The 12,701-nt window shown below is 40.2% G+C and overlaps 1 protein-coding gene across 3 annotated transcripts in view; it reads left to right on the top strand.

The window, feature by feature from the left end:
* The window catches only part of Rnf145 (ring finger protein 145), a 36,678-nt gene that overhangs the window by 11,894 nt on the left and 12,083 nt on the right, over nt 1-12,701 (top strand). For all 3 annotated transcript variants that reach the window (XM_042699605.1, XM_042699604.1, XM_042699603.1), the window contains 2 exons: nt 7,437-7,528; nt 10,499-10,734. In XM_042699605.1, the coding sequence (XP_042555539.1) occupies nt 7,437-7,528; nt 10,499-10,734 (328 nt within the window). The remainder of the gene's footprint in view (nt 1-7,436; nt 7,529-10,498; nt 10,735-12,701) is intronic.

Below are 12,701 nucleotides of genomic sequence, written 5' to 3'. Positions count from 1 at the left end.
GCAAAGTCTACTCTGTCTGACTTACCCTGGGTTGCCTCTAATCCTCACAATGCTCAGTCCAGGCAGTGCTCTGCTCAGAAGTGGAGCACTCACCCGTGTCATTTTGCGTCACACATGGATGTCCCCAGGTTGATGCTGTAAAGCTTTCTAGGAGTTTACTGGCTGGTACTGACATAGACAACATAATGCCCTTCCCTAGGGACCACTAGCCCGAATCCCAGGCACATTCCATTGGCAATTCCTGGACACCTCTGAATCTCTTTTCAGGATCAGCTTGGAGACACTTCTCTATCCTTATTTACTCATTCTTTTAATTGTTATTGTAAGGGTGAGGTACAAAGGGGTTACAGTTACATAAATCAGTACATTTCTTTTTGGATAATGTCACCCCCTCCTTCTCTCTCTCCCAGTTTATTTATTCATTCTTGAACAAAAGGAGCAATTAGGATCTAGGCTCTAGAGTCTCTACTTTTTTTTTTTTCCTTGTACCAAGGCTTGAACTTTGGGCCTTACCGTCTCACTTAGCACTGATATTCTGCCAGTTGAGCCGTGCCTCCAGTCTAGCTTTTTTGCTGATCAATGGAGATAATCTTGTGGATTTTTCTGCCTGGGTTGGTGTCTAACCAGTCCTCAGATTTCACCCTGAGTAGCTGAATTATAAGGATTATAGGGGTGGGCCACCAGTGCCTGCTTGGAGTCACCATTTCATTGATTGAGGGAGTGTCCAGGCTCCTATTCCCCATGCAGATAGTTCTTGGATGGATGGTTAAATGGTCAGATGACTTGGGTTCACATGGCAGATGATGGATTCATTACTCTGTGACCTTGGGTGTCACCAGAAAAACAAGCCTTAGTTTCCTCTCCTGTAAAGTGGTGTTCATCTCTGCAGGAGTGATTGTTAAGTTTCAATAAGATAAAGTTGTTGACTTTGAAGGCAGTGGTACTGGGGTTTGAACTCGGGGCTTAGCATTTGCTAGGGAGATGGCCTACTGCTGAGCTAAGCCTCCAGCTCTGGTGAATTTTTTCCACTGCTTATATATGCTATTTTTGATAATGCAGCAATGCTGTATGAGGATTTACTTGTGTTAGTAATTTAAAAAAATGATTTTAAATTGGATGCTTGTGACTCATGCCTGCAATCTTAGTTACTTAGGAGTCTGAGAATGAAAGGATAATGGTTTGAGGGCAGTCCCCACTGAAAAATTCAAGAGATCCCTTGATTGCTGGGAATAGTGGCACACCTGTCATCTTAAGCTAAGCGAGAGGCTGAGATTGGGAGGATCAGAGTTTGAGGCCAATGTGGGCAGGAAAAAACTCCTCAGTTCTTAGCTGAGTGCAGTGGTGCAGACTTGGTCATCCTAGCTATGAGGGGAAACCTCAAATAAGTAGATCTCTGTCCAGCCATGAGCCAAAGCAGGAAAATAATTGGAAATTTCATAAGCTCTCGGAAACCTGGGTATCTGCTTTTCCTAAAGACATGCATTCTCATAATGCAGCTGATTAAAATGAATCTGAGAACTTGTTAGGAATTAGATTGTAAAATAGAATATAGCTTGCACTGTGGAAGAATTAAACATTAGAAAATCTATGGTGTCTCTCAGTGTAATCCAAGCTTTTAATAATAGTGTTCTAATTGAACTGATTAGAATTTGATAACTCACATTCCTTAATTTTTAAAATTACTGAACTCTGCTTTTCATTCTGAATGATGGAAGGAATTTATTTTGCAGTATGAATCCCAGTTTATAATTGGGACTGACTAGAGCTAAGGGAGAAAAAAAAAGAGCAAAACTGTGTGTGACACATCATTCTTATGGGGCTCTTGGCCACAGTTCCTACCCACAGTTGTGTTTTTCTGTATAAGTTTTAAACTGCAGTATCTTCAATTATTTATCTTATTGTTATGTTTATGAATCAGCTTATCAGTTTTATATGTCTATGACCTGAATTCAGTGTCTGCTGCACTGTGGATAATCCTGGCTTAGGAGTGTGTAAGCTTGGTTTCAAGTGAAAAACTTTCCCAAGGGGTTGTTTATATATAAAATTCAACTAACTAGTGCTCATTTAATGAAAAACATGTGTGATTCTAAGCTGTATGTCCAGGGCTTCTCTGTCTTGGAACCATTCATATTATAACTGCTCATTCTTTGTCATGCAGACAAACTATCACTACCTGTCAGCACTTTAGACTACTGAAAAGTGTCCCTAAATATTGTCACATGTTATCTCCTGGTTAGCAAAGATGTCCTTAGTTGAGAACCACTACTGTAGTTAACAGGAGTTGTTAGCAGGATTTTTATCATTTATGTACTTCAAGATCTAGGTGGGAAGTCCAAAAATAACTGTAGGGAGAAGCAGAGTGTGGAAACAATTTAACTAAACTCTGGGTAGATGAACAACAATTCAGGTGCCAAAACTGTGCTATTGTGTGTCAGGTGCGTGCGTGTGTGCGTGTGTGTGTGTGTGTGTGTGTGTGTGTGTGTGTGTGTGTGTGTGTGTGTGTGTAGCTAGGTACTCAAATCTTAGGATCTATGATCTCTAGTGTTGTAGAGCTTTATGTTTGCTCATATTTCAAGAGATGACTTGGAGAATTCCCTGATTTGTTTTGTGTGAAAATAGACTGGTTTTTTGGAATTAGCATCTTTGGAAAGCTTCCTGGACAGTGTAGATTGTCTTTAGGTATTTCCAGGACTGACTCAGATTGTGTAAGAGACTGTTGTGCAAAAGTCCTTCATCATTCGGTGGAGTAAGTTCCTAGTTTTATTGTTGTGGTTCCTTCATTTTTGTAACTTGTATGCTTCTTTTTTTTTTTTTTTCTTTTGGTCGGTCGTTAGACTCTGGGCCTGGGCACTGTCCCTCAGCTCTTCAGCTGTAGACTAGCGCTCTACCACTTGAGCCTCAGTCCCACTTCTGGCTTTTTCTGCTTATGTGGTGCTGGGGAATCGAACTGAGGGCCTTATGCATGCAAGAGGAGCACTCTACCACTGAGTCACCTTCCCAGCACTGTGTGTGCTTCTTTATAGCAAGATTTTTTTCTAATTGTAAGCTGTCCTTAAGGTCTTTTTTATAAATTGTATACATTGACTATGCCCTGGAGGGTTTGGTTAGAAGAGATGGGTGTCACAGGGGATCAGAGGAGAACATTTTCAGAGTGTTTAGTCTGTTCGTGCTTAGGGTTGATTGTCAGCATTCCACAAGTTACACAAATGGAAAAATATTTAAGAAGAAAAATACTCGGTCACAAGTAGGATGGCTAGAATTCTTGCTACTGAACAATTTAATACATTTTGCCACTTAGATTTTCTAAAGTGAAAATGATAAACAGCTTATTTCTTTGTATAAAAAGTAATCGTCAAGTATTACAAGTTAGAATTTCCTGTCTGTTACTATCACCTAATTTTTTTCTTTTTTTTATTGTGAAAATACTGTACAGAGGGGTTACAATTATATGGGCAAGATAATAAGTACATTTCTTATCAAGCATTGTAGCTTCCTCCTTTGTTTCCCCTTCCCATCCCTTCCCACCCCCCCAATCCTCTTCCCCTCCATATCACCTAATTTTTTAATTAAAGATGACTCATGAATTTTGGGTAGCCCCTTCTCTGGATTCTTCTTATTTATAGGCTTAAAAAATTACATTTATCTTTATTTACTTATTTATTGAGAATGAGTCTATCATTGGGACTGAATAATACCCTGGAACGTATGTAAAGTGAATACTGAGATCTATGTTAGCATCAGTCCTTGTACTTTAGTTCTCCACAGATTGGCATGTGGTGCCTACTGAATAATTTTGCCTTCAACACAGTCACTACCCAGGTTCTGGGCCAACTGTCTTTATTGGGGGATGGGACTTACTGGCCTCAAATGGGGAGTTCTGGAAACAGGTGATTGAGCTGGGGGGTGACTTGGAAAGATGTTGATTTCTGGGCTGGAATGATTGGTGCACAGATCAGGCTGGGCAGCAACAGGGAAGGTCCAGGTATGGGGAGAGCCAGAGCTCTTCCAGCATCTGCTAGGGCACTGGAGAAAGAGTGTGGTGTGATAGTGTGTGTGGGTGGAAGTTGCTCATCTTCAGGGTTGTGGTTATGGCCTGCAGGTTGACTACTTATTCTTCTGGAATGTAGAACTTCCTTTGTGCCCCATGGTTGTAGAAATCACAAAGTAATGAGTATACAGAATGAAGAAGACTTAAAAAGAATGTAAAGGGAAGGATTCGAAAGGTAAAGAGAAAGCTGAAAAAACAAAGGCTGGAATAAAAGGTTGGGTAAGAGAAAATAGTTACATTAATACCTGTATAATAAATATTGCCTGTAAAGTAGGTAAAATAAGTATTTAACATAAATTAAAGTAGAACTTCTTAGATGAAAAAAGAACCTAGCAAGAAAAAAGAATAAAAGTTGGAATTTTTAAAGAGAGCTGTGGACTTAATTTTTTTAAAGACAAATATAAAACCTTTGTCAGCCTCCCAGCACTTGGTATTTATTTTTATAGCATCTTTCACAGCTGTAATTAAGTATTTGTAAGAGCAAGTCTTGCTTCTGGCCTAGTTTGTAAGCTGTGATGCAGTGAACGTGGCTTTTCTACTGCATCCCCTCGGACCCTGGCAACTCTGTACAGCAAACTCTTAAAGTTTAGGCCATGGTAAAAAGCTTAAAAGAAATACAAGCTTTTACAAAGAAGATAAACTGAAGAAGACCATGAAATAATTAAGTAAGAAATTGTAGAGCAGTGTTGGGTTTGCTAAATTATAATAAAACATTTAAGAGGAAAAGAGACCAAACAGAGGGCTGGGATTGTGGCTTAGTGGTAGAGTGCTTGCCTAGTATGCATGAAGCCTTGGGTTTGATTCCTTTATACCACATAAACAGAAAAAGCCAGAGTTGAGGTGATACAGCCAGAGACCCTGCTCTGAGATCTCCTTATTACTGAGTGCTACTGGGATCCCAAACCTTTCAATTGAGGTGCAGTTCATGTAATAAAAAACCCAGCTCTTTGATTTTTCAAGTAGCATATAGAATTCATGGAGCCATTACCTTTATCTAATTCCAATACACTTTATGACCCCATAGTAAAACCCAGGATCCTTAGGTCCATACTCCCTCCTGCCCATCTCCCTGTCTTGACAACCATGGGTCTGCTTTCTGTCTTCCAGCTTTCTTGCTTTCTTTTTTTTTTGGGGGGGGGCATTCTGGCCGTGGGGCCTGAACTCTGGGCCTGGGTGCTGTCCCTCAGCTTTTCAGCTCAAGGCTAGCACTTTACCACTTGAGACACAGCACCACTTCCGGCTTTTTTTTTCTGCTTATGTGGTGCTGAGGAATCGAATACAGGGCCTCAAGCTTGCAAGGCAAGCTCTCTATCACTGAGCACCTTCCCAGCCCCTTCCAGCTTTCTTTTATACTCTTCTCTGGACCCCATTTTATCTGGGCCTGTTGGGAGGGATGTGCTGTGGTGACAAGAAACATTTGGGCTTTGGAGTCTCAGATAGCACTGGAACTGTACCTAGGTAGTGTTGGAACTCTACATTTATTTCTTTAATAACATTTCAAAGACTAAGTATTAATAGTTTTGGTATGCATAGTTTGTTTTAAATTTTGTAATTCTTAATTAGTTTCTATCCTAGAATTGTATAAAATTGTTAGTTACATTGGATGATACTAAAATAATCAGAAATTTCAGTGTTATTTGCACATACAAACATTTGTGCCTCTTTACCTTACAACAAGGTTACTCAGCCATCATATGATTGACATATTAGACCAGACAATCCTCCTGTACATTGTAGAATGTTTAGGCTTCATTTATGAGGCATCAGCAGCAGTTTCCTCTCCCCACCTCCACCCCCACCCCCACCCCCACCCCCCACCCCCACCCCCCCCACCCCCAGGTGTAAAAACAAAAATGTTTCTGATACTGCAACATGTCTTCTGTTGGAAATTGCTCATAATTGACAAATGATGATTAAAAATCTTCCATGTGGCTGGGTGCTGGTGGCTCACACCTGTAATCCTAGCTATTCAGGAGGCTGAGACCTGAGGAACACAGTTCGAAGCCAGTCCAGGCAGAGAAGGCCCTTTGAAACCTTTACCTCCAAGTAACCACTCAGAGCCCAGAAGTGGTGCTGTGGCTCAAAGTGGTAGAGTGCTAGCCTTGAGCAGAAGAGCTCAGGGACAGTATTCAGACCCCAAGTTGAAGCCCCACAACTGAAAGAAAAAAAAGTTTCCTGTTGAGGAGCTGCTGTGTGTTCTATCCTAAGACACTGAATATGTTGTATAGCAGAAGTTAGCAGAAAGGAGACTTGCTCCATCACCTGTGGAACTAGTCATTCTCAGATTTTTACATTTATCCCTCAGACTATTACACTGTACCTACTCCTTAAATATTTGTAATTTTAGTTTTAAATTTTGAATGTTTAACAGTACTCTGTCACTTGAACCATTCTTTGGTTATGCTATGCTAAAGGAATCCAAGTTGATTGCCTAACAGGAAGTAATTTTGTGGAAAAAGTAAACACAGAATTTGAGTGTGTTTAGAAACACTTGAAACATACAAATTATTTTAAGTTATAATGCAAAAATATTCAACAGTTGAAGGGGAGCAGTTTTTAAACCCAGATTTTTTTTTCCCTCGGTGTTAGATGAACTTAGGATAATGGTCTCCTAGAAAGCCCACTTAACTTACTGCTAATAATTCTTTTTGTGTTTCCTGCTTTTTTAAAATTATTATTGTGAAAATACCATACAGAAGGGTTACAATTACATGGGCAAGTTAGTGAGTATGTGCTTCCTGCTTATACTTTCTCAAGAGTGTAAAAGGCTCCTGTGTTTCTATTTAAAGCTTACTTCTTCTCAGCCATCACATGTTAAATAAACTACATTTAAAAAGCAACATTTTATATGACCTAATATTTGTTTCAAAATAAATATGTAGCCTAAGTACTGTAATTCTTGTTATATATTCCGTGTCGATTTGAAAATAGCATTTTTTAAAGCAATATCTTGCTGTGAGCTGAGTTTTGTAATTTGTTTGAGATTTGGAATATAATTAGGGACAGACTTGGGTGGGGGGGTGGGGGGGGCTAAGACAGGTGGTGGTAGAGGCAAGCCAGAGGGGGAATTTAATGTACCATCGCTAGATACTTTCAGTTAAGGAGGGATTGAGAGACATTGGCTTTTTATTGAAATACTGAAAAGGCCGTGGGAAGAAAGGCAGTTCTACTAGTAAAGCTCTGGCAGCCATCGCTACCTAGTAAAATTCAACTTCAGTTCATTGTGTCTGTATTTCATGCATTGAAGGAGATGAAGGCCATGACTATGTAATTCTTTGTATCTAGGCCTTCCCTTAGGTACAGAAAGAACAGTATTAACATAAGCTTTTATGAGAGTACTGCTTCTCTCCCTCATCCAGTAGGTTAATTATTTCTTTTTCCCCTTTAGGGACTATGTTAGGAGTGAACTGGAGTCTGCCTATGAAGGACCAATGTACTTAGAACCTCTCTCCATGAATCGCTTTACCACAGCCTTAATAGGTAGGTACTGTTAAAGAATCCAAATGTAAGTAGAGTCTAGCCAGTCTAACTGTCTTACAATGAAAGTGGTACTTGGGGTCTTGAAAATTATTCAAACACTGGAAATTTATTCATGGTGACTCTTTTCATGTTTTCTTCCTCTCCCCTTCCTTCCATCTCCCGTCCCCTTCCCTCCATCTCCGTTCCCCTTCATCTCCCCTCCCCTCCTTCCTCACCTTCTCTCCTCTGTTCCCTTCCCTCTCTTCTCTTCTTCCTTTCCCTCCCTGCAGCATTCAGTGCTGGCTGTTGGAGTTGTTGTGGGTTTCTGTGGGCTGACTCAGGCCTACAGAACCTAAAGCTGCACAGTCACAAGCTCATCACGTGTGGCTGCTGAGCATCTGAAATGTGCTCCTTCCAAATTAAGATGCACTGCACATGCAGACTATGCACCCAGTACCCACTTAGTTCAAAACAGGGATGCAGAATGTCTTTTTAATTTTTTAAGTATGTATTAAATATAGTTGATATTTAGAGCACACTTGATGATGTATTATTGTGTATTAATTTTTACCTGTTTTTAACTTTTAAGATGAAACTACTATATACTTTAAATAAATATATGTATATGTATATGTATTTCATTATATTTCTCAAGTAATAAAGAGCTAGTGAAGGGCTGCCTTTTCTTCCCGTGTCAGGTGATTCTAGAACACAAATGCCTGTAGGAGTTCCCATGTTAACTAATTTGTGGAGGCAAAGGAGTTTCCTGAAGGGTAGAAAGGAGTCTCAGAAACCACATGGGATTTTCTTAGGGCCTGTTCCAGAGGACCTCTAGAGTGAACCTGTGTTGAACTTTGAGATTCTCAGGAACTAAGAATAGAGCCAAAAGCAGCCAGTGGGAAGTACGTGCAAAGCACCAAGGATACTGCAGGGTAGAGAACCAGGGTGATGGGGTTAGTCCTGGGAACCCATAAAAGTGCCCAGGGAAGGTTAGTTTTGCGTGTCTCATATCTAGAGAGCAGCAGTTCCACATTGTTGTGAGCATAGCCAAGCAGGAACTATCCTACGCCTACTCCCTTCTCCTTTCTGTGCCTGCTCTAGTCCTGGGTAAGCCCAGAGGAGAGGAAGATGTTCCTAAGAAAAAGGGAGAAGCCAGCCACAGTTGGCTTTCTCTTGTGTAGGTTTTCTGTCTGTAGTACAGTGCGGGAGGGAGGGGAGGGCCTCAGTGAGACATGTCTTAACTCCAAATTGGTTTCACAGTTTGGGTATTATTAGGGGAGCACTGAGAAACCAAAGCTAGACTTGCCTCAAATTGCATTAAGTGCAGAAGAACATATCTGCTTTCAGAAGATAGCTAACTTTCAGAAGATAGCGGGAGAAAAAGTGTTACTTTAAGACTCTGTCTTCTAAATTAGTGTGTCTAATAATGGTAGTATTCTGTTGTAGAAATAATTGCTAGGTTAGAAAATTATAAAAAAAATTTTTTTGTGATGCACATACCTTTACACACATTCCTTAAATCTTAGTGGCTTGTAGCCACTTTTTACTGAGAGTCCTCTAATAAGGAAGTGAAATATCCATAAACTAATAAGTAACATTTTCTTCTTTGATTTTTAAGTATGTGCCCTTTTTTCTCTTCTATTTCAGTAATAAACTTTTCATGAAAACCAGAGTAATTAGAATATGTCATGATTTCTTAAGGTTGCACACTTCTTGGAGAAACTTAATAGTAGCTTCTGAAGCCATAGGGTATATTGTGACTTTGATTTATCCAGGATTACTAGTTGGGATAGGCACATGAGAAGCAAGCAGCTTGTTCTCTGGGAGCTGCAAGGGAGATTCCACCAGCATTGTGACTAACACTGACAGTGTGACTCCTTCCTTCTTTGACCTGCATAGAATGAGCAGTCTTCTCAAAGAGATTATGTCCTGTGAGTCATGTTCTTCATAAGGAAGATAAATGGACCCTGTAATACCAGAACTGAGCTCTGCCTGTACTGGCTGGCATAGATTTCTGGGAATTTGAGAGTTTAGAGGAAGTTTATGTCATACGGAATAAGGAAATTTTAAGTGCCATAGCTCTGAGCACAAGAAAGTAAGATTGCCAAAATGGGTTTGCTTTGAGCCTTTCAAAGAAATATGTTTGTGTTTATTCACCAAAACCACTACAATTTTATGATGGAATCACTTTCTTTTTTTATAGTCCAGGACAGGTGAAAATGGCGTGTCTTTGCAGAAGAGCTGCATGGGAACAGTAGCAACTGAGTTACTATAAATGAATCAGACATTTAAAAAATACTTTTCTCCATGTTAGATCTGCTGATGATTGGTGCAGATTTATGCTGCTGTTTTCGAATCATGTCGAAGAAATATGTAGTCAGAATTTACAGAATTCTTCACACTGAAAGTTATCTATCAGACAGAAACACAGATCTCCCAGTGTACTGTCTGGGAGGTCTCTGTCTCAGCAAAGGCTGAGAAGAGAGGGGAGACACGAATAGGAAGCCTGCGGTGTTGGCAAGGGCAGTGTGAGCACTGGATCTAAAGGAAACCCATCGCATTACAACGCACAACTGTCTTACTCTCCAGAGCAAATAAATAGCAAAGCAGGGGGAAAGAGTGATAGTCACAGCAGGACTACAGTCATGAGAAAAGTCAGGATTTGGTCTTGAGGTATTCGATTCTTTATTATTTTTGCCTTTATTACAGTAGTGAACCCAAAATGAATGCCATGTGCCTGGCACTCAGCTCATTTAAGTCTCACAGCACCCTTGGAGGAACAGTGTTCTTAGCACCACTTTCCAGAAAGCCAAGGATTTTTTTGTTTTGTTTTGTTCCAAAACCTTAAAATTTGAGGTAAAATATTATCCAAAAGATCTTGAACCCTTTCAGAAACTCATCCTCCTGATCAGCAGTGATTTTTGTTAGAATTTGTGGCTTCTGCATGCTGGTAGAGGATGCATTGTGAATGCCTCTCCTTCCCTGTTCCAGGTCAGCTGGTGGTGTGCACTCTTTGCTCCTGTGTCATGAAGACCAAGCAGATCTGGCTCTTCTCTGCTCACATGCTTCCTTTGCTTGCTCGGCTCTGCCTAGTTCCTCTGGAAACCATTGTGATCATCAACAAGTTTGCTATGATTTTCACTGGATTGGAAGTTCTCTATTTTCTTGGGTCCAACCTTTTAGTACCGTACAACCTTGCTAAGTCTGCATACAGGGAATTGGTTCAGGTAAGACTGACCAAACACACACAGGTGGGCCAAATCCTACATGAATATTTAAGACCTAATAGTCATAGTTTGGTACCATTCTTTATTACAGCTAGAAATAGCAAGTATTTTCAGCCCAATTAGGAGCATATGAGATTCTTTCCTAGGAAGTCCTGTTGAAAGAAGGTGAGGTGGTAATTTCCGGGGAGCATATCCTAAAGCTGAGGGTTGTAGCTGTGTGACCTTCGGACTACTACTTGTCTGGACTTTCTGGAAAGGGGAGCTAAGAAGAACACTTCCTCCTAAGGTGCTATGAGACTTAAATGAGCTGAGTGCCAGGCACATGGCATTCATTTTGGGTTCACTACTGTAATGAAGGCAAAAATAATAAAAGAATCGAATACCTCAAGACCAAATCCTGACTTTTCTCATGACTGTAGTCCTGCTGTGACTATCGCTCTTTCCCCTGCTTTGCTATTTATTTGCTCTGGAGAGTTAGACAGTTGTGCGTTGTAATGCGATGGGTTTCCTTTAGATCCAGTGCTCACACTGCCAACACCGCAGGCTTCCTATTCGTGTCTCCCCTCTCTTCTCAGCCTTTGCTGAGACAGAGACCTCCCAGACAGTACACTGGGAGATCAGTGTTTCTGTTTGATTTGATGGATAATTTTCAGTGTGAAGTTCATCTTCAGGTCTATTCTTTTGTATATTGGCTGTGTGTTTGGGACCTTAAGGAACAGGAATCTCTCAGATCTCCAGATTCTTCCTGAGAGAGATATTCTCGTCTGCCCCTAGGCAGATCTTGGAGAATAGTTTCTGAATTTTGTGTCTTGGCATTCTTTGTGAGAATGAGAAATTTATCTTCCTCTTATAGAAATCTCCTAGTCTATAACAAACAGTAAATATTTAGTAAACCTTTATTGATAATATCCAATATTTTGAAAGTATTTAATTGCCATGAGACAGTCTTCCAGTTTTTCAGGTTCTTAACTGCCTTTGCTGCCGTAATATTGATGTATCATAGGTGTAACCATTGGAAATAAATGATAACCTGGGAAGTTTGTGAATTTGGAAGAATTGAATACGTAAGAAATGAAAACTGCCAGACTTTTCAGTGGACTGCTCCTTGAAAACATATTCTCCACCTTTCAGTAATCAGTGTACCTCTGATTATAATTTTGCAACTTTATTTTAGCAATCTTTGTGGTGCACATACATCATGATGTCAGAACTCGGGAGGTTGAGGCAGGAGGACTGCGGGCGTGAGACGGCCTGCGCTTATATTGTGAGACACAAAAATGATTACAGCTATTTGAGGAACTCCTTGAAAAAAATTCAGTTTAATTGTGACTACATTGTAGAAAAGGCATTTGTTTTACTGAAGAAAAGATTTTAGAGTTGGAATAAATCTTGAGGCATATGTATTTTAGGTTAACACTTAAGTTCTGTATACCATATTAAGTCATCCGTATTAAGTCCGTGGAGAGAGCATGATGGTAGTGGCTGACCTGCTGGGCTGGGGATTTGAAGCTGCCTCGTGGGGCCGGGCTAGCTTGGCAGGGTCGGTTCCCTAGCTTAGAAGCTGTATAAACTCGGTTACATTGATGATCTTAGGTCAAATCAGATTCTGGGAATTGATTCTTGCTAATCAGTTTCATGAGTGATTGATAAAAACTGGAAGGCTAATTTATTGAGTTAGAATAGATTAGTAAGCTTTTTAAGAGATGTGCCTTGTTCCTAGTGTTAGTGTGCCAAATAAATTGAAAAGTTTCTTGATGAGTACAGTAGGAGCAAGAGAATTGATTTGTTTGGGGGAAAATACTTGCTAATTGTCTTTGTTCTACAGTGCTGTACATTTCTCCTGTGGTTAATTAACTCAGTCTTCCATTAAACTACTTCACATCTGTGAATAAGCCAGGAGTGGCGTTACATGCTTGTGTATTAGCTACTCTGGAGGCTGTAGGTAGGAGTATTGTGGTCTGAGGCTG

Source organism: Dipodomys spectabilis, unplaced genomic scaffold (genome assembly GCF_019054845.1).
Source record: "Dipodomys spectabilis isolate Male_0828 unplaced genomic scaffold, ASM1905484v1 ptg000258l, whole genome shotgun sequence".
Classification (NCBI taxonomy): domain Eukaryota; kingdom Metazoa; phylum Chordata; class Mammalia; order Rodentia; family Heteromyidae; genus Dipodomys; species Dipodomys spectabilis.
Note: the sequence above shows the minus strand (reverse complement) of the source record. Positions and strands in the feature narration are given on the sequence as shown.